The following is a 26,538-nucleotide window of genomic DNA, read 5'->3' as shown; positions in this document are numbered from 1 at the left end:
TTATCAGCTCATCAGAACCTGCTAAATTGCATGAGATGTGGTAATCTGATTCTTTCATTTACTCTCTTTTTATTTTAAATAAAAATAAGAGGAGAGTGGTTTTATGGAACATACTCTTGGTCTGAGATTGACCCTTTGAACCATACAGTGAAAGTAGCCTTTTAAGTCACTGGTAGGACCTTGACATTTTATTTTTAATCAAAGAGATTTTCTGTCCTAAATTTAAAGGAATTTATGCACATGATTAAGCATTTTCTTGAATGAGGGCCTTCATTTTTACCAGGAGGATACTTCACATGAACAGTAGTCTGTGCTGTGTAATTAAAACACGTTATCAGATTTAGCTTAATTAATGTTAAAACAAAACAAATGCTTGATGCCTCCTTCAAGGACATTAAAAAAAAGATTTCCTGCTATTCTTGATTTGCCATGTTGTGCCAATGTTGAAAATGGATGAATTATGTTACTTGCCATAGTGACAGATTATTTTACCTGAAATGTTGTTATGCATATAGTACTTGTCTGAAATCAGTTGTTCATATGCTGGAGAAGTCCATGTACATCTTGTATGCAAATTATTATCTTTTAATCTGTTTATGAATACAGCAAGATAGAGGTAACAGAGGTCTGAAAAAATTAACATTGCATTATCTTCGTTTTTTGTGGGGTTAAGTTAAAACTTCGAGAGCATGCTAATATTAACTGTGGTTAATTTACCGTATTTTTATGGCAACTGAAAAAGCAGGGATGGGGTGTGGAGTTGCCTTTTCAGAAATATACCATCTCTGTCCAAGATAGTCAGTGTGTCAGTGTGTCAGTGAAATTTTCATGTTTAAGAAGTGACTGTATGATCCACCTCATGTGACTCTCGTATCTTCTTCTCCAGAGGCCAGTAGTAAAATTTCACTTGCATCAAATAGCAGAACTATGTAACTATATAGGTTGTTCAACAATCTTTGAAACGTATCAGCATATGCATAATTCACTTTATTTCTTCTCTAAGATCTTAATCCTTTTAATACATCTTTAGTATTTTTGTGTTGTTTTAGTATTTATGTTCTGAGCCCAATAGCACTGGTAACATAATACTTTTTTGTTTGTTTGTTTGTTGGTTTTGGTTTTGTTTTTCAAATCCAAGGGGAACTATGTTGATAAATTAAGTTTTTCACATCATAGAAAGTATTATCACCATTGGTGTTATAGGTAGACTCAATAAAGAGGCTGAAGTCTAAGTAAATGGAAAAGCCGAATTTCTGTTGCACTTAAAATCATGGCCCTTTTCATTAAGGAATGAGATTTACCAGGTAATGAGGATACAGGACTTTGACATACGTAACTGCTTATTTGGTACCTTCCATGAAAACTAAAATTTTCTTCTAAAAATGAAAGCTTAAAACACAAAACAAAAAAAACCTAAAAAAACCCCACCAAATCAACTCTTTACTGGAGACAATATTTTTTAATTTTCAAAATGGAATTCAGCTTTTTGAAATAATTTCTTTTAGAAACACATATAAAATCCTGGTTTGAAACAGTACTGATCCACACCTCTGTAACACATCATTAGAGTACTGACACATTTTAAAAGTGAAACTTAATGAGAAAAAAAGAAAAAAAAAGGAAAATCCTGTAAAAGTGTAAAAGATAAACAAACCAAAACCAAACCACACAGCTGACATTTTAGAATTGTTCTGTGGAATTGCATCCTGGCACAGACTGATTGGAATAAATGAACCTCTCTGACCATCAACTCTCAGTGTCTTAGAAACTGAATTCTGGAAGCATAAGATGTATTAGCTTTGGTGCTTTTTATATATATATATTTACAGGTCTTGGCAATATCTGAGAGACCTTGTTTTCATTTCTGGTCACCACCTCAGCAAACTAATCAATGAGGCATGAACTGCTATCTGCAGAGAAAGAAATGAAAAATAAACCAGAGATAATCCTTCAGTTAAAAGGTTATTCTGTGCGATAAAAGCTATTTTGTTAATTTATTTACTTACTGGTACAGTGAGATAAAGTGAGGGAACAATTAGGGAATTCTAGTTGAAAGGATTTAAAAGGGCAATGACGACTTAATATTTTAGGTTATTTGATTGACAATATAGTTACACAGATTTCTTAAACTAAAAAAAAAAGTAGTGTTCAGTGAGTCAAAATTCTTTTTACTACAATTAGTATTTTCTGCTATTAGTATTTTCTCAATAGTATCTTCGTACTCACAAATACTAGTTTTAAACTAATTAGTATATGGTAATTTGGTTAAACTAGGTGAATAAGTTGTTTGTTTCGGTAAAGTATCTGCAGTAATAATTGTTTCCAATTTTATCCCTATTTTTCATGTTAAATATATATGATGTATAAAATCTTTGTTGGTTTTGACCTATATATAGTCTGATAGAAGATATTTGTTATTTGTGGACTATTATATATTATTTAATTTGGTTTATTGCAACTGATTAAAAATTACTTTAATATTCAGATAGTTACTTCTGAATATAAGCACCAAGTGTAAGAAAATTATTAATAAAATCTCCACGTAACTTTTTGCAGTAATAGTTCTGGTTTTCCCAGTGTTTTTTTTCCCTAATTTTAAAAAATGTATTTAACAAATCTTCCCAGTGTGCAAGTCTGTATTTTGGAATGTAATTCTGTTTAGTTGTAAAGAATATCATCATAAACATATCGCGTATACATCTCAACTGATTCACTATTATTTTGAGAAGCAGAGATACATAGAGATATCTGTCTTTCTCCAAGTCCATCAGGAGGGTTTGATGTGTGCTTGGGAGATACCCTCTTCAGCTTTTGGAAGTGGACAAGGCTTTGCAGCATCCTGTATGCACATAATCATTCGCCTTTAAGAGATTCAGTCTTTAGCTGTTGACACTTTACAGCTTCTGTCATTTTACAGGATTGAGGATTATCACTGCCGTGAAATTTTCTGTTTCTCTTTTGGATCTTCATCTTTTACGCTACACGAGGATTGGTCTTTCCTTTTTTATTCTACTTGGAGAGCTGTTTTCCACTTTGCTTTCTCTCTCCCACTTCTGTTTTCATGAATCTTATTTTTTTCCAGAACCTTGAAATTTGCACCTGTTTTTTCTAGCATGGGAAGAGAAAATATTAGATGTTTCTCAGTTGTGTTCTTTCTAATTCCTTTTAAGTTGTAGAGACATTGACCAAGGTCTTGCAAGTTAGAAGCACTTTTTGCAGAGATGGGTTGACCATATCTTCTGTGAACTATCATGGGTATGATACAATTCCAACAAAAATAAAGGGGAGTCTTTCCTTTGATTATAAAGAAAAGGGTTCATGACCTTTGTAGCCAACAGTGGCACGGTAACAGTGCTGGAAGGGTATCAAGCAAGTCCTCTTTAATGCCATATCCAGGCAGTGGAGTATAATAAATTCCTGTGCAACCTTTGCTCCACCCTACAACACAGAGGCTTTTGAGCAACGTGGTTTTGAGCTTGTGTTTCCAAGAGAAGCTCTTAGGTCTTTCTCCTCTCTTTGCTCACTGCCTCCACCTCGTGGAGCGGGCTGACCTGCCACAAGGTACGGTTTTCTGAAGAATGATAAACAGAAGAGGTGGATCAGATGAGCTAAGTTCTACCCAGCTAGTTGGAAGTAGAAAGGGATTGTCAAAAATCCATCAAACTAATTCCGAATTTCTGAAGAAAGGGGGGGGGGGGGGGGGCGGGGGAAATGGGCAGCTGGAGAAAAAAAGTGCTAAACCGTGCTTGGAGGAAGAGAGTTTTTGTAATCGAAGACTGGAAAACTGCAATGAAACAGGCATCTTACAGCCTAGCAGTCACTGGCTGCATTTCACAGAGCATCTCTTCTCACTCCTCCCTCCCCTATAAAGCACCTTTATTTCCTATTTAAAACCTGTGTTTTTCATAATGTAATAATTCATAGGTATGTTAGCGTGATTGTGTGTTAGGAGTTTTCCAAATACACTAGACTAGAAGCTGTTCTGAAGGACTCCTGCCTGACATGTCCAGGCAAACAGGATGCTAAAAGAATATACTGCTGGTATGCATGTATGCTCAAGATACAAATAGTTAACATTCACATTGAAGTAATAAACTACCAAATTTGGGGTCTCATTTTGGTAGTTTATGTTGTACCTTGTGCAATGCAGGGTTAGCCCTTTATATTGTGACTTTATTTGATGAAAATTCATGTTCACATGCAGAGTAGAGAAGCACAAGTTAAGGATGATTTGACTTAAGTGTTTTCAGTGATGTGACTGCTGCTGCTGCAAGCCAGCATAAGCTTTAACAGCTTCTTGTTCCTGAGCAAGTTTAAGTGAATATGACTCTCTTTTGGGCTAGAGTTTGCAATTTTCATCTGCTCAGAGCAGTCACACGCTGAACTTGGTTGTAACCAGAAGAAAATTAAGTTCCTGTATGTGATTGTTACAAAGGATGTGATACATGGCCAGAGCATGTGTACTGAGTATCTGCAGTCTTAAGAAGTAGAGTGGTCACTACCTTCTTTAAAAACATGGTTACAGAAAGAGAAGAAATATGAGAATCATAGAATCATTTACTTAGAAAAGACCCTTCAGATCATTCAGGGTCAACATTATGTTGTAAACTTAACACTGCCAAGTCCACCACTAAAACATGGCCTGAAGCACCACATCTACACATCTTTTAAATATCTCTGGCGATGGTGACCCAGTCACTTCCCTGGGCAGCCTGTTGCAGTGCCAAATAACCTTTTTGGTGAAGAGGTAGAGGTGGAGACTTTCTGCTCTCCCATTTCAGCAGCTTAGTGGTCAAGGTGGGATGTGGGGGACCGACTGAGTAGCTGCAAGGTTGTCTGTCAGAAAATGCAGTAAGTTGGTCAGCAAGAAGACTAGTATCACAAACAGTCCATACTTATTCTAGGGTAGGACACTCCCTCTTGAAGCTATTCAGGTACATGAATGGAAATGAAAGACTCCTTGGATAAGAGGAAAAAATGATAAGGGAATTCATCTATAAAGCAAAAATGTTGAGTGCTAATCTGTGCTTAGATAATGTTTTAATGTAAACTAAGCAAAATCTGTACAGCAGTCAGAAATCCTCTTCCCAGATTAGATCTTACTAATAATACATTTTTTAATTGTTTGTTGTTTAGTAGGTCTCAGTCTCTTCTTCCATCATAATATTATTATCCTCACCTGCCTACAGGATGATGATTAGTTTTCTTTATAACAGAGTTGAGTTGTATCCCTCAGTTTGGGTTGAGAAAGTCTTTCTATGTGTGTATTTCATATTCTGGATCAGCAGTCTATACTTCAGACTATTGTATACAAGTTAATGACTGCTTCTCTTTCTGTAGTACCTGTGTTAAATGTGAGAACTGTAGCTGCCTAGTAGTTAGGCTACTAGGGTCTCTCTATAGTCACTTGTAGCCACAAACACAACCCAAAAGTGATTTATGTCATCTTAAGATAGATGACTTAGTAGAGAAGGGGATGAATAGATCTTGGAGGGTATCTCTTGCTCCCCAGAGAAACATTATAAATGTCTAACTTCAACTGAATACTTACTTCTGGAAAATCTGGGGTAAATTAATATTACCCTTTAAAACTTTTTTTTAAAAATAAACACCTTTAAATGAAAAATTTTGTGAAATGAATTTGTAGACTATGTTGTAATGAAATATTTACTATTTAAAGTTTGACTTCTATGTAACTTCAAAATACATTTTACTTGCTTTTTGCCCAGAGAATTAAGTCTAGGAGTAAGCTATTCAGCTTCCAAAAAATAACAGTTTATATTTGAAAAATCATCACAGTCTTTTCAGAACTGATGGGAAATGGTGCCACATCTAATACATTATTTATCAAGCTATGATTGCAGGAATAACAAATATCTTAATTAGTGGAATTAATCAATTATGCCTTCATACATTTGTAGCCTGTACTCCTCTATAAGAAAAAAAAAAGTTTCTTCTGTTATTCTACCTTTTAAAAAATGTGGTTATCATGCTCTCCTTCTTTCAAGCATTTAGAACAAAGTCCTGATAATTTAATTACATGCCTCATTCAAATGCAGGATCATATGAACCTTTAATGGCTCAAATCATCTGTTTACTAATAATTCATCCAGTAGTGCTTTTTTTTTGAAGGGAGAGGGGAAGGGAGAACCTTATCTGCAATTTCACTTTGGTACAGTATTATAATTATAGAAGAATAACAATATAGTTGTACAGTCTACCATTTAGTTTGATGTTTTTGGGTGCATTTAAGCTATTGAATTAATCTCACTTTTAAACAATAGAATATAATACTTTAATAGCTTGCCTTTGCACTGGCTTTGTGGGATGCTGAAATTAGTTTTATAATGCACTGTGTATAGTTTCTGCTGAATCTGATTGCTTTAGCAGCAGTCAGTTTGATAGTATCAGGTTCCAGCTCGCATTGCTGGGTCAACATGGACCCAGGCCATTAAAGGAGAAAGGTTCAGGGAAAGTTCATTTCTATTGTTTTACCATGGTTACAAAACAGAAAAAAAAGGAGAAATCCTGCATTTGTAACATATTGCTTCCTTGGGCCCTGAAGGTACTATGATCTTTTTTCCATCTTAAATTGAACACAGGAATATAAACCTCCTGATTATCTGTAATGTAAACAAAAGAATATTTTCTGATCACTTTTAAAGTAAAACACAGATGTTCTGCATTGACTGCTGATGTCATTAAACAAAATGTTTGTATTCATTTAATTTGATCTCCCAAACTGTTAACGTTTAAATTTGTTACAAGGTCAATAGAAAAATTAAAACTTCATACTGGCTGTTATATTACTGACTTTTGTTTACATAATTTTCACTTTAATTAACTCACAGTAAGCCTGTTGAAATAAGTATGTTTGCTTTTGCTTTAAAACATAACCTGCCCATTGAAGCATTTTCTTTTTATTGTGGTTATAAAATAAAGAAACATTTTCATGAAAAAGCATGATCTTAAATGTCATCATATGTGTTTAACATTTATGGCAAGGTTGTAAACCACTTGTGAGGTACAATTATGAAAGGGCTTAAATCTTAAGATAAACGTGTTCATTACATATATAAGAAAAAAGAGAGAGATGATAAAGTACTTTTCACACCATTAGTATGTTTTACAGGTGAAGTGTTGAAGAAAGTTAATTCTGCAGCAATGAGTACTTCATTCAAAGAGATAAATTGTGTAATGGGTGTAATATAAAATAATATAAAATGAAGTTTGCTATCTGTACTGATATGAAGAAATTCTGTTAAGGAAAAGGTTGCACAGGCACTCTCTTAATGGAAAGATTTGCACGAAATTTCACTGAACTCTGAAGGTTGTGACACAGCATAATCTTCAACAATATGTTTTTATTTTTAAAGGCCTTTATGTATGATTCCCATAAACCACTTTTTAGATAAGTGAAGCTTTTTGTGGATGTGACTGTTACATTAGTTATGGAAACTAGCTTGCAGGGGTGAGTGTATATTTGTTATTTTCCAGAGTTGCCTGCCTCTATTATTATTAAATGTGATCTCATTAAGAAAAGCAAATTTCACATATGTTAAGCTGGGCCAGGATGAATGTGTATTTTAATTTAAGATCTTTGGGGAACATGCAGATAACATTGTTGACTTAGTATGTGTCATTAATCTTCCAAGACGGTGGTGCAAGGCACGTGCTCTTAGGGTCTGTCTACCCAAAGAGATTTACAAGAGAGATCTGTGGTCATTTGAAAGAGTCATCTCCCTGTACCATTGCTGTTGACTGAATTGACATTTGAGTCTTAACAATACCATTGTGGAAAGGAGAAAAAAAGCAAAGAAAAGGGGGAAAATATTTGGTGTTTGGCATATGTGAAAGTTAAAAAAATTTATAGGGTGCAAATGAGTACTAAGTAAACTATTATCCTTTGTTTACCCTTGACTACACTTCTAGGTTTGATATCCATTAGCAAATGACATCTGTTTTTTCAATTGTCTGTGGTGCTCATTTTCTTTCTTAAATGATTGTGTTAATGTTTCTGTGCCCTGCTAATCACCTGCAGGGATTTCAGTCTGTATGTATGCATACTACACAGACAGATACACAAACACACATGTATGTGTGTTTACATATGGAATCATAGAATTGTTTAGGTTGGAAAAGACCTTTAAGATCATCAAGTCTGTTAACCCAGCACTGCCAAGTCCACCACTAAAACATGTCCCTATGTGCCACATCTACACATCTTTTTAAATATGTCAAGGTATGGTGACTCAGCCACTTCTCTGGGCAGCCTGCTCCAATGCTTGACAACCTTTTCAATGAAGAAATTTTTCCTAATATCCAACCTGAGCCTCCCCTGATGCAACTTGAGGCCATTTCCTCTTGTCCTGTCACTTACCTGGAAGAAGAGACTGATGCCCACCTTGCTACAACCTTATTTCAGATCCAATTCAGAGCCCTGGAGAACACCACTTGACTGGCTGCCAGCTGGATTTAACTCCATTCATCATCACTCATTAGGCTCGGCCACCCAGCCAGTTTTTTACCCAGAAAAAGGTACACTTGTTCAAGCCATGAGCAGCCAGTTTCACCGCGAGAATGCTGTGAGAAATGGTGTCAAAAGCTTTACTGAAGTCTGGGTAAACAACAGCCACAGCCTTTCCCTCATCCATTAAGTGGATCATCATGTCATAGAATGAGATCAGGTTAGTCAAGTAGGACCTGCCTTTCATAAACTCGTGCTGACTGAGCCTGAACATCTGATTGTCCTATATGTGCCATGTGATGGCACTCAAGATGATCTGCTCTGTAACCTTCCCCAGCACCAAGGTCAGACCAACAGACCTGTAGTTCCTAGTATGTAGATACTGTAATGATCAGCCTTACAGATCATAGTTCTGCCATGGTGGGGAGACTGGAGATATTAATCTTTCACCATTTAGTACTTGGTGAAAGAGTCACAGAAGCTGGAGGTGACCTGTTTACATACTACGTGTTTCTCTAGCTCACTTGAGTGGTTCAAAGTCTCACAACCCAGTGGGAGAGAAGATGGCAGTCGGTACTTACTAAAGATGATGAAGTCTGGATTGATTCCTCCTTTGCTTTAAGGCATTTTTGGACCACACCACCTATTGCTTTTGAAATATCAGCCTAGAGACTCCTGTGTGTGGAGAGTGTAACCCCACTATATGGTCTAATATATACCTGTATGTATGTGCCTGTGTATATATACAAACAAACATATCTCACATAAAGAGTTACTGTGTGAGAAGAGGACTAAATGTCTTATGCCCAGGAGCCCAAGATGTGTCTTGTCATCTTTTTTTCTTATGAAGTCATTGTATAAATGGATAAATTGGAACAGATGACTGCTTTACTGTTTGACTTGCCAGACTTCTTTTCTGTATCTGAGCCTTTATAGTTGGAAGATACTGCTTAAAAACTGTAAAACTTTTATCTGTTTTAAAAGAAGGTGTAATGAGAAAGCGTCTTTAAGAACATATAGAGTGCCACTTTATTCAGTTCTATTAAAATATATCTGAGATCCGAGTCAAGAAAATTTAGTGAAGGATAATTGATTGTGACAAAATTCTTTTAATTTGCCATATTGCAGTACCCTCTTCCTCAACTACTGTTAAACTTGGAAAAACTGCACGAACTCCCTGTCCAGTTCAAGCTTGGGTGTGCTTTTGTATCAGAAAACTGTAAAGTCTTGAAGACATTGGTCTGACCTTCAGCCAAGCATGTAACCAACTGTGCTTTTTGACAGGATAATGTCTAATTTGATTCCTGTTCTGTAGAAGGGATAGTCTTCTGCTGATTTCTTTTTTTCTGTAGAACTTGATCCATTACCACAGAAAACTGCCCAGTTCTGCTAGAAGTACTTACTAACAGCAGAAAAAGCATGTGGTTTGGTGAAGTAGGTGTTTCTTTGGTATCATCTCTAGTACTGTAGTGAAGCTAATATGAAGTCTGGAGCAAACAGATAACATCTTGGGGAAAATATTAGTATTGATGAAAATGTCCCTCTTAGTTTGACCCATGACACCTTGATCAGTGTTTACAACATTGAACATTCAGAGATCATCAGCCAGAACAGAAACAGGAGAAAAAACTTTTGGTTTAGTTTATTTGATGATTTTGGATTATTTTTCATTTCTAAGCCCCTAACTTGCATGTGGCATAATGTTTTCAGACTTTTTCTTCATGTAAGCAAGACAGTGATAGAAAAGTAAATTTTTATCGGTAAATAAACAGAAACAGAGGTACTCCGTTTCTGAAGCTAAGATTTTTAGAAGATAAGAAAATACGAAGAATCAAAATATAATTGTGAATTGGCACCTGCTTGAACTCTTGCCTAACTTGATTCTGGGCATGGAAAGAAAATGTGTTTGTAATTGTTATGATCAAATTGTATTTCATTGTCATCTTAGTGCTCAGTCAGGGTTTGAGCTTGTGCTACGAGCTATATGGACAGAGCCAAAAGATAGTTCAGCGTGAATGTTATATATGGAGATGTTCCAGGCACAGAGCATGCCAGTCAAACATCATATGGATGTATATACTGGCCAGCTGTAGTATTCCCCAGGAGAGTGTGTTCTGCAAGCCTATGGTGCCATTTTGACAGTCTTGGAAGTTGTACTCCTATATAAAATTCTCTTATATGAAATTCTGCTGTATGTGTCCCATGCTGCTGAAAGGAAGCATGAATTAAATTAAAGGTGTCTCAACCAGAATTCATCATCAGAATGCATTTGCAAGCATTAGGATAACAGGATGAGTTTAGGTTTTTATTTTGGGTGTTCTTTATTTTGGGTAATGTGAGATGTTTTTGAGAAATGCACTTAGATCTTTTCAGACACAGTGCAACAGTAATTTGAATTAATTTCAAAGTCTAATATCTTTACTTCATAATGTACTTAGGAGGTGGGAGGTAAGGAGACTAGACCATGTGAAAGTTTTCCAGTCACAGAGTAAACACAGAGCAGATCCATAGTTAGGCAGGTTAAAGTACATATTAAAATAAACTTCTTGGTAATTGATTTATGCCTTTCTGTAAAATAGATCCTTTGATATCCTTGTATGTAACTCTATTGTATGAAGATTCACACAAATGGAATTACCAGAATTACAAAGAAATATAAGTAAATAATAATAATAATAATAATAATAATCTAAAAATCTTATCAGAAATAGGTACATTTGTCAGCTTTGTTATCTAAAAACATACTACTTGTACTACTAAACAGAAATGACTGATTAACTTTTCAGTGTTTCTCTAGCATAACACATTAGTAGCAGACTGTTATTTCTGACAGGGCAAACTTTACATAAGATAATTATGAGGCAGCTTTGAGCACTGGCTGTGTTTCAGGCCTGCAAATAACATACCTACAAACACTGACTAAGGGTTATGGCGATGTATTTTAAAGTATCACCAGATTTGATCCTCTGTAATTTGATAGCAATGCACTGAATGACTTCTAAGTTGTTGAAAAGATATTAAATAAAAGTGTCTTTAGTTGGATCACTATAATATTTCCATTTGGACCTGTAGTACTATCTGGTTGTTCTTGTTGCTTCCCCCCCCCCCCCCCCCCCCCCCCCCTTCTATTTTTCTAGGACTTGGGAGGCTCAGACCGGTATTCTGTATCATCCAAATTACTATAGTACTACTGCTTAGGAGGCAAACAGTGCTACTGTTCATGTGGTTATAGATGGTGCTCTGCAAAGAAAATGGGAGGTTGAATTTGAGGGATTGCTTCTGTTCCTTGCCTTCACAAGTAAAAAAAACCCAAACAAACTTATGTTATGATATTCCATAGTAAAATATAAAGGCCAAAGAAGGCTACATCTAGACTTTCAAGGTTGGACACTAACACAACTGGGATCCTTGATTTCACAAACAGATTTTGTGGGGCTGGGTACATAGATCAGGGTTTTCCCCTGGAATATACCATAATTTTTTTTTCCCTATGAGTTCATATTTTGCTGTATTTTCGAAGTAAAGTACAACTAGAATACACACAATAGTTTACTAGTTAAACAGTATCTACAAGGGTAATCACGCCTCTTGTATCTCTTGGTCCATGTGGGGTTTAAGTGGTGGTGTGCTCGGTGTTGCACAAACCCATTGCTATAGTGATATCTGGTTTCTTTCCCAAAAAATTTGAAGTCTGAACAACAGAGATGACTTACGACGTGCGTACTCTTTAACTTATAATTTAGGAATTGCTTACTGATACCAGATAGAAATGCACTCAGTCAGAAAATAGAGTCATTTCACCAGTGTTACTTGCACAGTGCTACCCAACATAAATATCTCATTCTGACCCTAGATATCATCTGCTCAAAGCAGCCTGTAATTTTTAATGCTCAGTACTTACCTAGTAGATTCATTTATGGATTTGTATTTGTACATGTGTACAAATACAAACCACCTTATTTAAAGGTTTAAATTCTTGATTTCAGTGGATACAGTTGTTAAAATCAATCTGTGTTCTATTAGCTGTGCAGTTACAGCTGTACAGACTAATGGAGAATCTTTCAGTATTTCATATCAGTACTGGTACTCTCAAATGTACAATAAAAGTCACTTCCAAGCTTTTTTTAGGTGGATCCAGCAGTTCTTTGGAAGTATACAGTTAATGAGTGTGAGGTTTTCAGAATTAAAAATAAGGTGAATAAAGGGCAGTGAACATTAACCAGAGGCTCTGGCAGAAGCTAGAATAAAATTTTTCATTTTGAGTATAAATAGTTTTTTAAAGGGCAAAGGGTTTAAGATATAGGCAGGTTCATTAAAAAGGTGACAGTTCACTTGTTTCAGCATTTCATGCGAAGAATTGTGGCCAGTTCAGTGATGAGTGCATTCAGATATTACAGTGGATACACTTATATGATAGAGCTCCATTATTAACTGTTATGAATAAGAATAGCATATTAATTAGCAAACTGCCAGAAGAACCAGATTATTTTCACAAAATACTTGCCTTCAATTGTACAGGTTTTTTTTTCCTTTCTCATTTGAGCTTAAATCAGCATTGAAATGTTTATGTATCTTAAATTTAATACAGGCAGTAATGATCACCAGCTTTGTGACCCCTTGAGCAATGGTGGGCTTGTTTATTATGTGGGTGTTTTTTGTTGGTGTGTTTCTGTTCTTTTTTTTTAAATTGATCTCAAAATGGCAGCTGCTGCCCAGTATGTTCTACTGGGAAACAAATCAGGAAGCATTGTTTTTCAAAATGAGTTAAACAGAAATTTCTTAAAGGAAGATACTCACGTTATGTATGTATGAATATATATGTGTTCAAAAAAGGAGTGTGCTATTATATGGCCTAATTCTGTTTTGAGTCTAATTGGTTATTTGTACATGCAATTATCTGATTTATGTTCACAAATTTGTAATTACATGTGCAAGTTATATGCAGAGATGAATGCAGATGGTTAGAAAACAAGCCTTGAAGCAGGACTGTTCATTCCAACTGAAGTTCATACATTTAAATCATTGTTGCAGGCCATATGCAGCCTCTAACAGACATAACCACATCAGTTACACTTGCTTCACATTAGGAACCATCTCAGCAGCTTGAAGTAGAAACTTTTTTTAAAAATGAAAGTTTAAAATTCTTTTAGATTGCGTCATTGTGGATCAAACCTGCCTTTCTGGCCTAGTAGCTCCATGCTTGACATTTTTATAATATGCATAGTAGATATTGTTTTGAAGGGATGTTTTTAGAATTAAAAGCCTAAGAAAAGATGAAAACAGTTGAGGAAAAAATAGGCTTTGCATCTGTTATAGTTTGGGGTTTCATGTGGGTGCATAACACTGTTAGAAGGAATCATTTAGCTTGCATATTTAAATTATGGGTGCGGTTTATGCTGTAAGGTTGAGTGAAATGGGGAAGGCATCTGTTATAACTTGACAGAAAGCATTTGTGGGAAGCATGCACTGCAGATCACTGCTTTTTGTACACTTTGGGTTTTGGTTTTTTTTTTTTGTAGTTGCAAGAATTATTCTGAAAAGACAGCAGTGTAAGTAGAAGTAATAAATATGATTTTGCAAGGTTGTTGTTATTGCTAATATTCCTAAGTAAATTTCTTCAGTATCTCCAGAGCTGTGATTTCTGTACTTCTATTGGATATTCTATTCTGAGTACTTTTTCTGAAGCAAAAATCTATCAATATGGTTTGAATTTATGCATGAGTTCTGTTTAATAATCACATTTCATTGTTCATTCAGACTTATTTTCTACTCTGTCTTGTATGGCTGTCATCAGAGGCTTGTGTTTCACAGTTATTACATAATCATGAGAGCCAACATACTTAAATATTTTAAGAACTTTCAGGCAGATCTAGTGTGTCAGCTAATTAGATGAAGCAGTGAACTTTTTGGCTTAATTTACTTCTGACATCATAATTCTGCCACCCAACAGAATTAGATTAATTTCTTATTCTGTTTTTCCCTTTCCAATAGATGACTTACAGATCTCAATTTCATTAAGAGAACAGTCACATTTCAGTAATATTTTAAACTTATGTACAATCACGACTGTAGTCAAATCTGGTACTGTAATTTACTCCAGTAACGCTCAGATTTCTAACTGGCTTTATTTCCTTTCTTGCCCTTTAGGTCATTGATATATTCAAGTAGTATGGTCAGTCAAGCAGAATTTTTTTCTTAGATTCTTTTGTTGTGTTTGTGGTGGGACTTCAACCATCAAGTGAGAGCTGGCAGGTGATTTTGTAATATATATTCTGTATATTCTTGCGGTCTTGTACCTTGTGTCTTGTACTCTTGTATCAAGAATGTACCTCATCTTGCTGAAAAGCAGAGTGATTTGGGCTGCAGTGTTAAGGAAGATGGAAATGACATGATGTTTACATGACTGGTCTGTTAGGAAAAGAAGTAATTCAAAAAGGTCTTCTTTATCCCCACCAAAAGCTTAGCATCCTAGTACTGACCCATGCTCACGTATTGCTGTGGTAGATTACTTTGGAATGGGATATAGAGTGCAGTACATTTTCTTCCATTTGGCTTAATTATTTGGACCACTGATAAACTGGTTCTGCTTTTCTGACCAGATATCCATTTTTGGCCATTTTGGTTCAAAAATAGGGGTAAAGTGTTCTGTTACTGAAATGCTGTAATGCTTTATCAGTATGCACTACTCACTGCTATAGCAAAATGTAATGCTTTTGAAGATCATTCATATATTTCTTTGTGAAGATTTTTAAACAGATCTTTGTATTTATTTTTATCGGCATTGTTTGCTGTCTCAGTAACTCCTAATATATCATGAGTTCAGCACTAATTATTGCGTGAGAACATTTTATGTTTAACTGTGAGAAGAAAAATAAATTTAAGGTAATTGCACTGAGAGTTTTATTGTTTTATACGACTGCTGCAAGTAAAAAGGACATGGTGTGATTTCTAATGTTTGTTTTACTAACTGCCAAAATAGATATATGCCCAGTCTTAGAACTGCATTCTTTTGCTTTGTTTTTGAGTGGGAGTATAAAGGGAAAACTTAAAATAGTAAAGTGTAAGGTTTAGATCTATGTACGTTGTCATTTTTTTTGCCTTTAAAATGCTGGTTCAGTGCATTAGAAATATTTATGAAGGTTACCTTGGCAAACATTTTCCAACCAATGGAATTAAATTACACAAAAGGTTTAGTCAGTCTTCCTAGACCTTATTTTTCAGAATTGACACACCCTTGGCTCAAGCCTTAGTGAAGAGGCTGCACGTATGACGCTGAGAGCAGCATGGCAGCTGTGCCAAAATCCAGAAGTACCATATATACCATGTGGGAAGAGTCCAGTGTCTTTGGTTACAGATTGCCACAGGGCATCCCTGTCTTTGCATTAAGTCAGCAAGTAGCTTCAGGCTGTGACATCCTCAGCCCTTTTGCAGTGACCATGGTATGGCGAGCACATAGTAACCACTTCCAGTGGCTGTTCACCTAAATTACATTCTGTCAGGCTCTTTGGGGTCAAAAATTCTGTGTCAGGCTTTGAAGCACTGAGGAGAGGTAGAACAACTGAGAAGTAAAGCCTAGATTTTCAGTATGTACCTAAATGAGATGCATAAATGCTGATGTAGCTAGAATTGATATTGATATTCAAAGCTGTTCTAAGCAATTCTAAAAACATTAAAAATACGTTAAATAAATACACCAAATGCTTGTTACAGATTTGGTGCCTATTACCTCCAGAGTGTAACTCTTCCTGCCACCCCCTAGTATTATTGATTATAAAACTGCTTGGCCAATGGCAGCTTCAGTGTATCACATTTGCTCAATTTCAAATGGGGACAATATTTCTATGCGCTAAACTTGCTCACAGACAAGGTTAAAAACAAAACTGTAAATGTGGAAAACTGGGCCTGAAAATAGTTAGTTTTAGCTAGAAAGACAGTTTGCTTTCTTACAACTGGTCTGAGTTGCTGTTTTCTTTAGGGATACGTCATGTATGGAATAGAAAGAATTTTAAAGAGTGAAACTGTGTTCATCTAGAGTTAATTTTGCTCAATTATTCCTCCAAGTCAGGAGGTGAGAAAGATAAATCACAGCATTATCTCAACTTTGTCGCGCACATGTTTTGCTATGCAATCAGTCATCTAGAAAATGCTAGTAACATACTCTGAGAGGTAAACTACTTATGAAGAGTTTCCACTGTGTTGGAACCAGTACCTTCCTTGATGCTCAGAACTCTTAACAGAAATCAGTGGGAAGTCTACATGTCTAAGGCTTTCATGGATGAGACCCTTAAATTTTAAGGTCATGGCTGTCTTCTGTCAGATAATGAAAAGAGCTGAATGGAAAGTCGGCTTTCTTTTGGAGCCTGCCGATAAACCTGTACCTATTCTCCCTTCGTCTGTTTCCACATGATCATGTGGGACCAGATCTTCTGCTGATTATGCCCACTTTTAATTGTTTTGCACTATCAAAGTAAATTATAGGAGCAAGCTCATACTTTGATAATACAATTGGAGGTGTATAAAACTGTAAAAGTATAATCAAAGCACAACATTTTAGCTGGTAAAAACCACTGATTCTTCCATTTTTTATTCTTTAATTCAGCCATCTGTTGTCTAGATTCAGTTGCACAGGAAGGATGTAAGACTAATGTATGTTGATCAAAAGACCAAAAAAGAACTACTTCAGAGAACTTGCTGTATTTTAGGACAGTGTACTCTCAATTGCTTCTCATGTTTTGTACGTTTTGTGCCAGTCACAGTGCAGAACACATAGACACCCTTTCTGTCAAAGATGAAAATGTTAGAGCTGTAGTGTTTCTTGAAGTATTTGTGAAAGTTGAAGGGGTGAAATACAAATGATGGATTTATTTTCAGTGGTTCTGGGAAGTGTTCTGAATATCTAATTATCTGATGCTAATGAAGAAAATATCTCCCTCCCTTTTTGAGAGTTTCAAGGTTCACCAGTCTGCACCTTTAGTTTCTCTGTTACATAATGATAGATTGTAATAGTAAGTCGTGATAATTATCTAAAAAAATAAAGCCCATTTGTCTGTGGTAATGTCTTCTAAGCCATGAAAAAAGTCTTCAGATTTTGATAGAAAGTTTACACAAGCCTATATAAGGCAGATGAGTTTTGAGAGAGCTAAATGCATTTAGGTGCTTCACTTTAAAATCTGAATACTAAGTTAGTAATATGTGGTCCTGTAGGAAGCTTTCATTTTCTTCTTCAACATATGTTAAGATATCTCACATATGAAAACTTCAGTCTCAGAGAGGAAAATATCCAACTTACATATTTATATTTCTAAAAGCAGAAAGAGTGACAACATTTCTATTGCATATGCTTTTTAATAGGTAAACAAGGAACTGGTGACTTCCCTTTGACGTCTCCTGAGGTCTTTAAGCAGTTAATTATTGTGGCTTGCTTGAATCTTTGTTGAAATGGTCTAATTTCTACTCTCTCTAATTTAATCTTCAAAGAAAGAAATAGGGGAGAGGAAGACCGGCTATGACTTCCAGATGTAGGTCTGTTTCTTCTAGCGTCTTCTTGCGGAGTCCCAAAAGACTTTTTGACTTCCCTGTACTATGACCCTAGGTATTCACAAGACTTATGTTAGCTTTTTGGGTTTTGGCACTTCAGTCTGTTCATCTTAGCTCTAAAAAATCTAAACTGTATTCATCTTCAAAATCAAAATAAATCAGCTTTGAATAGTTTATCGATTGAGATAATTAGCATTACCTTAAGAAGTCAAATGTGTCTTCAGAAGAACCAGTGTTGTTCTTCCAATGTTTTTAATCAGATAAGACAAAATCTTGCAATATCTTTTATATCTCCAGAAAAGCTTATATATAAAATCCAAATTTGAGAAAAAAAGTATTATCAACTGTTTTTAAATGATGATTTTCGTATCTCAGTGACATTAACTAGAAGAATAACTTACATTGCTCTGGTGTTTAAATACATCTTTTGCATAAGAAATCAACTCATACATATTTAAATTATATTTTATTTTCATACTGAAAACAAATGTAGTGATTTTGGTACAAAATAGGAATGTGAATACTTTGAAGCAGGCTTTTTATCTTGGAATGAAGATGAGCTTGTCCTAATGTAAAAATAAGTAGGTCTTATTTTTCTTGTGTCTCCTAAGCACAAATTTAGGAAAAATACCAACAAAATAATTCATTAATCTATTTTTATCATTCTGTTTATGATCAATAAACTCATTTGCTATGCTTTTAATGATTGTTTAAAGGAGTTTATCATATAGCTATAAATATACAAACCAACATATATATAAAACAACAAACAAGTTTTCAGGTAGAATCAAAGTTACTAGTTTTTTGAAGTATTTTTACATACCATTTTTTCTACAACTTTGGTAACGATGCATACAAAATTCTTACAATTATAGCTTGAAAACATATTTTATGAAATGGTAGAATTTCAGGTTAGGAATTTGGTTAATGAAACAAGTACATAGTATAAATAACAAAGTAAGACAATTATTATTACTTTATCTGTTATCGGGGGCAATCAATTTTACTTATTTTAATTGTGTATTGAGTAGTCTACCATGACTCCAAATCAGATCTTCTAGACCTTAAGAAATAATTCTTAGAAGTGTTTTTCTGTCTTGTGATAAGGAACAAGCATTTCTTAAATAGATAAAGGCCTTTCTATAGTAAACTGGAGTTAGTGCTTTGTCACTTAAAAATGCTATCAGGATAAAAGAGGCTTACTTCTCAGAAATTTCATTTAAATTTTGTTTATTGGGTTGAAATTGGGAGTTTAGGACTTCAGGAAAATGCTTGGTAAAGTTTGGGATAAATCATGGGGTAGAGTTGGATTACAGGGTTCATTTATAGCTTTGAGTGTGACAGCCCATTTGTACAGAGTAGCGCAATCAGCTTGATTGTCAGAGGTGCCCAAAGGAGGAGTTTTGCCTTGGATATTTCAATATCGCTCACCTATAATTTGCTGCTCACCTTCATATACAGATTCGGTCCATAGGTGTCTTCTCTTAGACTTTGAAGAGGGTTGGTTTTATTGTTCAAAATCAAAGAAAAAAGCATTCAGGCTTCACCGTAGCTATCTTTGGTAGTGAACATCAAAGAGCGTCTGCAGGCGTGAACTTGTTTTTTAAAGATATGGAAGTCATTGGTAGGTTGTGCATTATGCTGTGGCACCCCGCTTGTGCTTTCTATGCTGTTGTCAGACCCTTCCATACTCATATCACAGCAGTGATTTGAGAGCAGTGTATCATAAGTATTTAAGTTAAGACATTAAAGTTTTCTTACTTTAAAAGTGGCATTTTTTGTGGGTGAATATATTAGAAACACTCCATTTAAAACAGATCATTTTTGTCTATAATGTTTTTATCAGGTTTATGTGTATTCATGGTATGTTTATTTTTATTGTAAATCACAAAGGAAATTTCAAAGAAAAATGGAAGGCACTTAATTTGGTTCTGTGAGCTGAAATAAGACTATTCTTTTTTGACTACTGTTTTTCTTGTAGTTGTGAAAATATGACAATTTTGTTTGTGTTAAAGAAGATGAAAAATCCCAAACCAATCAAAGAAATTATCAAGCTTATAATTTTAATAATGACCTCAGCTCAGGACATTAAGTTGGAAATTAATGATCAGTTAAGGTTAATGACTCAATGCCTTGAGTCATTAAACTCTAAGAAAATGCCCTGTACTTTGATTGGTTTTGGTGTATTAAAGGTAGGTTGTAGAAGTTACAAAAATAGGTATTTCCAAACACAAGGGGAATGAATATGAATGGAAAACAGAGGTATTTTATTATCTACCTCCTTTGCAGTTCCAGCGTAGCTAAAAATGCCATTATCCTTGATTAGATTTTTTGTTAACATAAGGATGTAAGGACCAAAACCTTTCATAGCCACCTTTCTTTCCTGTTTTGAAACAAATGAAGAACCTCAAATGTTTGGCAAAGCATAGGTTAATACTGCAGTGTTAGAACACACATCACCTATTTCTGTGAAGTTATTCCACAATGTCCCCTAAATAAGCAGTTATAGGGTACTGCAATAATACTATGCTACGATCTGTTCATAAGAATACAAGCCTTTGGATATGCATTGTATGTAGCAGGTACATATTTGCATGTAAGTGGGTAATAAGTATTTTCATTGTAATCCGTATCTAATTTGTATGCTACTTACACAGTCCAGGAGATGGAAAGTTGTGTATGTGAGCATTTAACAGGCAGTGAGTGCTTAAACCTGAAGCCCTTTATTTTTCTGTACTGGACAGATGTAAGCTGCTATGATGGCAGTTGCTCAACAATATCTTATAAATAATTCCGAGTTCTTTCTGACATAAAATAGTATATTTAAAGTAAGGTGTCTTAGTGAGATTTTCACTTTAAATAGAATAAGGGTTAAATGATAACTTGACTTATCTTTTAAATGACAAAAAATAAAGAAATTGCAAGACCTTTTCACACATTAGATATGTATTGTCATTTATCATCTAGATATCAGGCTAGCAGTGCGAAGTAATAAAACATATCATCGAAAAATGTGCTATAGGTCTGAATCACTCTTTCATTCCACCTCCCAGCTAACTGTAGTATTAAATCAAACAAGCAGAACATTTCCTTAGGCAGCCATTGCCTTTTAATTTCCTGAAGAACCTTAAAATATCATTCATTACAAGTACTACACATATTTGGTTTTTAAAAGTCTCATAAATCAATAGCAGGCTGACTGTAATAATTATTACAAGTTAGTGCATAATTTTCGTGCTGAAGGCTGCATGCAGAACTTTAGCATATGCAAACGAGGCAATTCAAACTGTGTATAGATATTAATATGAAGAAGCAGGTAACGAGGTGCAGGCTATGAATTATGCATCAAGAGCGGCTGATCTTCAATGAGGAAAATGAATTCAGCATGTAATCTAATTAGTGATGGAAGTCTATTACATCTAACTGCAAAAGCAACCGTCCTTGAAACAAATTTATTTACAGTCCATGTTACCACTTGAAACAACTTTGAAATTATTTGTAAGACAACAGCTTAATTGTAAAAATTTTTTTGTTTGTTTGTTTCAGTTCTAGACCTGGAAGGCCTCCTAAGAGGACTCAAAGTGTCACCTCCCCAGAGAATTCTCATATCATGCCACATTCTGTCCCAGGCCTAATGTCTCCTGGAATCATCCCGCCAACAGGTAGGATCACTAGAAACACCTTCACACAGGCAGTCTTTTGAATTCATGGCTTATATCCACTTGTTAATAAATTAACAGTCTAGGAAACCAGCACCCGCATATCACAAAGGAGTTCCCGTAATGTAACATTATTGCTACATAAACGTATTGTATGTAATGGAAATTGTGGCAGCTCAGTACTTTAAAATACAAATAACTGAGCAAATAATAATACTGTATAATTTTTCCCCCTGTTATTTTTCTTTATAAACAAAAAACCTTTCAAAGCATGTATTAGCTATCATTAGACAATAATCTCCCTATTCATTTTTAATAGATCAAATATCTTCTGATTTTTTGCTGCTTTGCTTGATTAGATAATGTCATCATGAATATAGTTGCCTGAAGAAACCGAGTTAGTTAAAATAACTCCATGCTGCACACACGTCTGTCTTAATTTTTCATCCTGAAATTCTATTTTTGATATGTCTCCTGAGGCCTTATACTAAAGTCCTGTAACAATCTGTTTCTCAAACTACTGTTTTCTTTTGAAAGTTACTATAACATCTCCTAGCAGTGACTTGCTCTTAGACATAGTTACATTAAGAAAGGCTCTGTGGCAGAAAGGAGTTGAACAGAGCCACCTGAAGATGGAAGCACCCAACAGTCAAGCTGTTGTTGGTGGTTCCACCTTCTCTTTCTTCATATTACAGATGAGTTAAATTCTCCCACTTGCTTCTACAGAGCTCAGCTGAGCTTCCGTTTCTTCCCCAGTTGTTTCCTACTTGTTTGCATGGTTCAGTCTCTAGTACTGATTTTCTCTAAGGCAAAGGAACGATAGTAAACCAGACAGATCCAAACAGAGAGGAAGATTACTAGGTCTTGAGGATTGGATAGATGGGTGGGTGTCTGAGCATGTGCCCATGATCACATGTCTGTTTAATTATGTGCATGATCCTTGGCATGGTTTTGGTCACAGATGACTAACATTCTCCAAAAAAAATGCACAGTTCAAGAAATAGCTCATGCCAGAAACTGTTGGCAGTTTGGATGCTAATGTCTTGTCTGGAGGAGGGAGGAAAGTGAAGAGAGTTTAGGTCTCTGGACAAAAGTGGGGCCATGCATCTTTGCCTTGGGGCTCAAGAGCTGCTTGCATAGTGAGATAGAGACATAGCCAGAAATATTTTGTTAGAAATTTACAGTTTTTCAGAAGGCTAAAGATCAAGAGGAGTGACAAAATGAAGAGAAGTCAGACAGCTAATGTGGGTAAGAGAGAGTTATAAAGTAAGCAGAGGGAAGGAGGCATGAGACCGCAAGTGTAGACAAGCATGGGAGGGTGTCAGGCAAGTAAGACTCACAGTGGTAGCCTGGGCAGGTGTGACAGGCAAAAAAAAAAAGAAACACAATTAAAATAACTTACACAGTAGGATTTGCAGGATAAAAACTAGTAAAAGGAATAGAGTTTGTGTAGAGTAAATGCAACATGAGAATAACAGGGTGTATGTGGGGAAAGAACAGAAGTTCTTATAGGGCAGAAGCATTCATGTTTATGAGGGAGAGATCAAAAACTTCAGAAGCAAAGGGAAATTATTTGGGGAAGTAAGGCAGGAAAATATCAAAGAAAAAAAATGCATGTGAAAAGTAGAAAGGAGATGAAAGAAGTCAGGAACAAATAAGCAGGCCAAAAAATGAGAGACAGGAAAAAAACTTTGTCAACAGTATCATTTAGGGTTTTGTGTTACACTTAATATATAAGAGCAGATTGCCTCTTGATATAATATCTTCAGGGTTTTTTTTTTGCATTTTTTGTATTTTAAGAAAGCAACTTAAAACCACAACTAATACCTAAAGTATCCAATTCCTTTCTAGTTCTATAAAGCTGATCATAACAAGTTAATGATAAAAATATATGGTACTAAAAACACAGATCCAATTTCTTAGAATATCAGCCCACAAAACCATGTTTTTAAAATTATGATTAAAAAAAAGAGAAGAAAACAGTTCAAAATCAAAGAAAATAGGCATACATAAGACTATCATTCATTGAATCGTTTTAGGATGGAAATGCTTTCTGAGGCTCTGGCAAAAGAGGAAGGGTTTAAATGAAATAACTGTGAAGACCGAACTGTTTTCACATGATACGGTTTACCACAGCAAAAGGGGTGAGCATGACTTTTTCCTGTTATGGTGGTGTTGAGTCTCAAACAGCACAAAATATGCAAACATCTACACTGTTAGAAGCAAGCTGTAGGCTATAGTGTTCCACTGAGTATGGGTCAGCAAAGGTAAGGAGCATCATGACAGCAGTGCTACCTGATAGCCATTGCAGCATTTTATGGACAGGCAAGGATAAAAAGTAGGCTTACAATCTGATCTTACAAGTTCAAATCAATGAACATTTCTGCCATCTACATTGTGAATAAGTACCAAAAACTAGTGCAGGAGCTCTACCAAGAAAGAACTGCTATAACTGCATTAAATAACATAGGTGCCATTGTTATGTGCTATGACATTAATCAGTAGTAGAAAATTCTTGTTGCTTGGGAACATTTTCCTCCATAGTTTCACTGTATATTCATAGAACCACAGAATAATCGAGGTTGGCAGGCAGCACTGGAGATCACCTAGTTCAACCTCCCCTGGTCAAAGTAGAGTCACATGGAACAGTTTTTTCAGCATTTCATCCAGCTGGGGTTTGAGTATCTCGAAGGATGGAGGCTCTGCAGTGTCTGCAGCCTGTTCCAGTGTTTGATTACTCTCAAAATATTTTTTCTTATTTTGCAATGGAATTTCGTGTATTTCAATTTGTGTCTGTTGGGCAACAGTGAGTAAAGTCTGGCTCCATCTTCTTTACTCCACCCCCTTCAGATATACACATTGACAAGATCTACCCTGAGCCTTTTCCAGGTTGAACAGTCCCAGCTCTCAGCCTCTTTTTGTATGTCAGCTGCTCCAATCCCTTAATCATTTTTATGGCCCTAAAATGACTCTTTGTTTGAGAATTTTATGAAGTTTGAATTTCCTGTTAGGATCTAGCTCTAAGTAGAAAAAAAATAAAGTAACAGACTGTTAAGTGCTCCCCCCCCCTCTTTTTTTGTAACAAATTCTTCTTTTTAAGCTTTCTGATTGATTTAATAATCATAGTATAATAACTAAGTTTCCTTCCTGCCTACAAAAGAGCGTAAGTGATCACACAAACAATTATGTGCTATTTCATGCTCTTTAAGTAACAGATCTGCAATTATTAGGTATAGCTGGAATACACAATGCTATGAGTGGATGTATGATTTTTACTTGAAAATTTTCCTTTTTTGAAATCTGCTGCATAATACAGAAATATACATTTAAAGGTGGAAATCCTAGTTTTTAAATGGGCTGGTTCTGCATGCATTGTTTATGTGCATAAATAATATTGATAGAAAACTGTATGCTGAGACTTCTCATGAATTTTCAGGATTATATATTTTTAAGGAACCCTTGAAAATGTATTCTATTACTGGTCCAATCTGAAAAGCCATGCAGAATATGTTGCATTATCACTTAGACTGGATTGGCTGTAGAGAAGTATTTAGGGTTTAAGTTGAGATTCAGAGACTATATTGAGAAGGAAATAAAATGGAAAAATAGAATAGTATTCCAAGTTGGTTTTTTTAGGGAGCATAAATCGAAGAAGCGAGGATCACCTCTTGGGTGATATTCAGTCCGTTTTATCACAAGTTTCAGAAGTATTACCCACAGTTGCTAATATATCCACAGTCTTTCATTAGGGTCAATTTGCAGAATGTTCCCAACTTCAGAAAAGACTGGTCAGCTGACAAAAAACATTTTAAAATAAATGTAGGACCTTTGAAGGTATGACAAAATGTGAAGTGTGTAGTACCAGAAAATGAAGAGCTTCTTGAATTGTCCAGAGAATTAAAATCTGCCTATTTTACAAATGATGTAGTCAGAAGAAAGAAGAGTTTGGTGTAGGTTCAGACAGGTGTACTGACTTTTCAGGGTTATTAGGATAACACCTTGAAGTCCTTCCAAAACTAGATGGCTCATCATCATTAACTTTGATCTGCATATCTCTGTGTACTGCAGATCTTTTCTTGGCTAATGTGCTTAGAAGGCTTCAAAAGTTGATAAAGTTGAAACAGTAGATAATTGTAAGTAGTCAGAAAAGCAGTGCTGTAATTCTTGAGTGTATGGTATACATTGTGTTATATATTTTTATGTCTGTAGTTGCTATATAACATGTAAAATGGTATTTCCATTATTTGTCATGCAAACTTTGAAAAGCAATTCTGTTTGCTTTTCAGATTAATGTGTTTTGCAATTGTTCTTAAGTATTTTAGGTTTTGAAATTAAAGCCCCTGACTTAATTCTTCTGAAGCTTGGCCTACTGAGTCTGTAATCTAGAGGTGGTGAAACGAGTAACTGTAAAGCTTATTTCAGGAACTGTCTTTCTCTTAGAGATCAAATGTAAAGTGCTTCTGGAAATCACTATTATAAGGCACGATAAGACAACTACTTCACATATCTATATCTGTCCTCTGATAGATATAGATGCATCTTTGTAAATTAAAAAAAGTAATTTCAAAGCACCTTACATGTTTATTACGTTAATTTTACATTAAACTAATCTCAGTAATTATTGTTACTATTATTTTGAACAGATTTGCTTTATGATGGGTACTTCTGTCCACCTATTCCGCATCTGATACCAGACTCTTCTTTTCCAGTGTAAAGATATTAAGCTTCCTCTGAAAGGTTTCATGTGTACGAATTATAACTACTTTAATGTATTAAACTCCTGTTCTGTTTTTTCTTTCTTAAGTGATAATCTGGATATGCATTTTCTAATCTCATCCTTATTTTCTCTCTTGGTACATGCCTGAATCAATAAAA

The 26,538-nt window shown here is 35.2% G+C and overlaps 1 protein-coding gene across 6 annotated transcripts in view; it reads left to right on the top strand.

Moving 5' to 3' along the window:
• DACH1 (dachshund family transcription factor 1) overlaps nucleotides 1–26,538 on the top strand; it is a 369,849-nt gene that overhangs the window by 132,608 nt on the left and 210,703 nt on the right. For all 6 annotated transcript variants that reach the window (XM_055702639.1, XM_055702638.1, XM_055702636.1 and 3 more), the window contains exon 2: nucleotides 21,551–21,666. In XM_055702639.1, the coding sequence (XP_055558614.1) occupies nucleotides 21,551–21,666 (116 nt within the window). The remainder of the gene's footprint in view (nucleotides 1–21,550; nucleotides 21,667–26,538) is intronic.

Source organism: Falco cherrug, chromosome 2 (genome assembly GCF_023634085.1).
Source record: "Falco cherrug isolate bFalChe1 chromosome 2, bFalChe1.pri, whole genome shotgun sequence".
Classification (NCBI taxonomy): domain Eukaryota; kingdom Metazoa; phylum Chordata; class Aves; order Falconiformes; family Falconidae; genus Falco; species Falco cherrug.
This window is presented reverse-complemented; position numbering and strand designations above follow the sequence as displayed.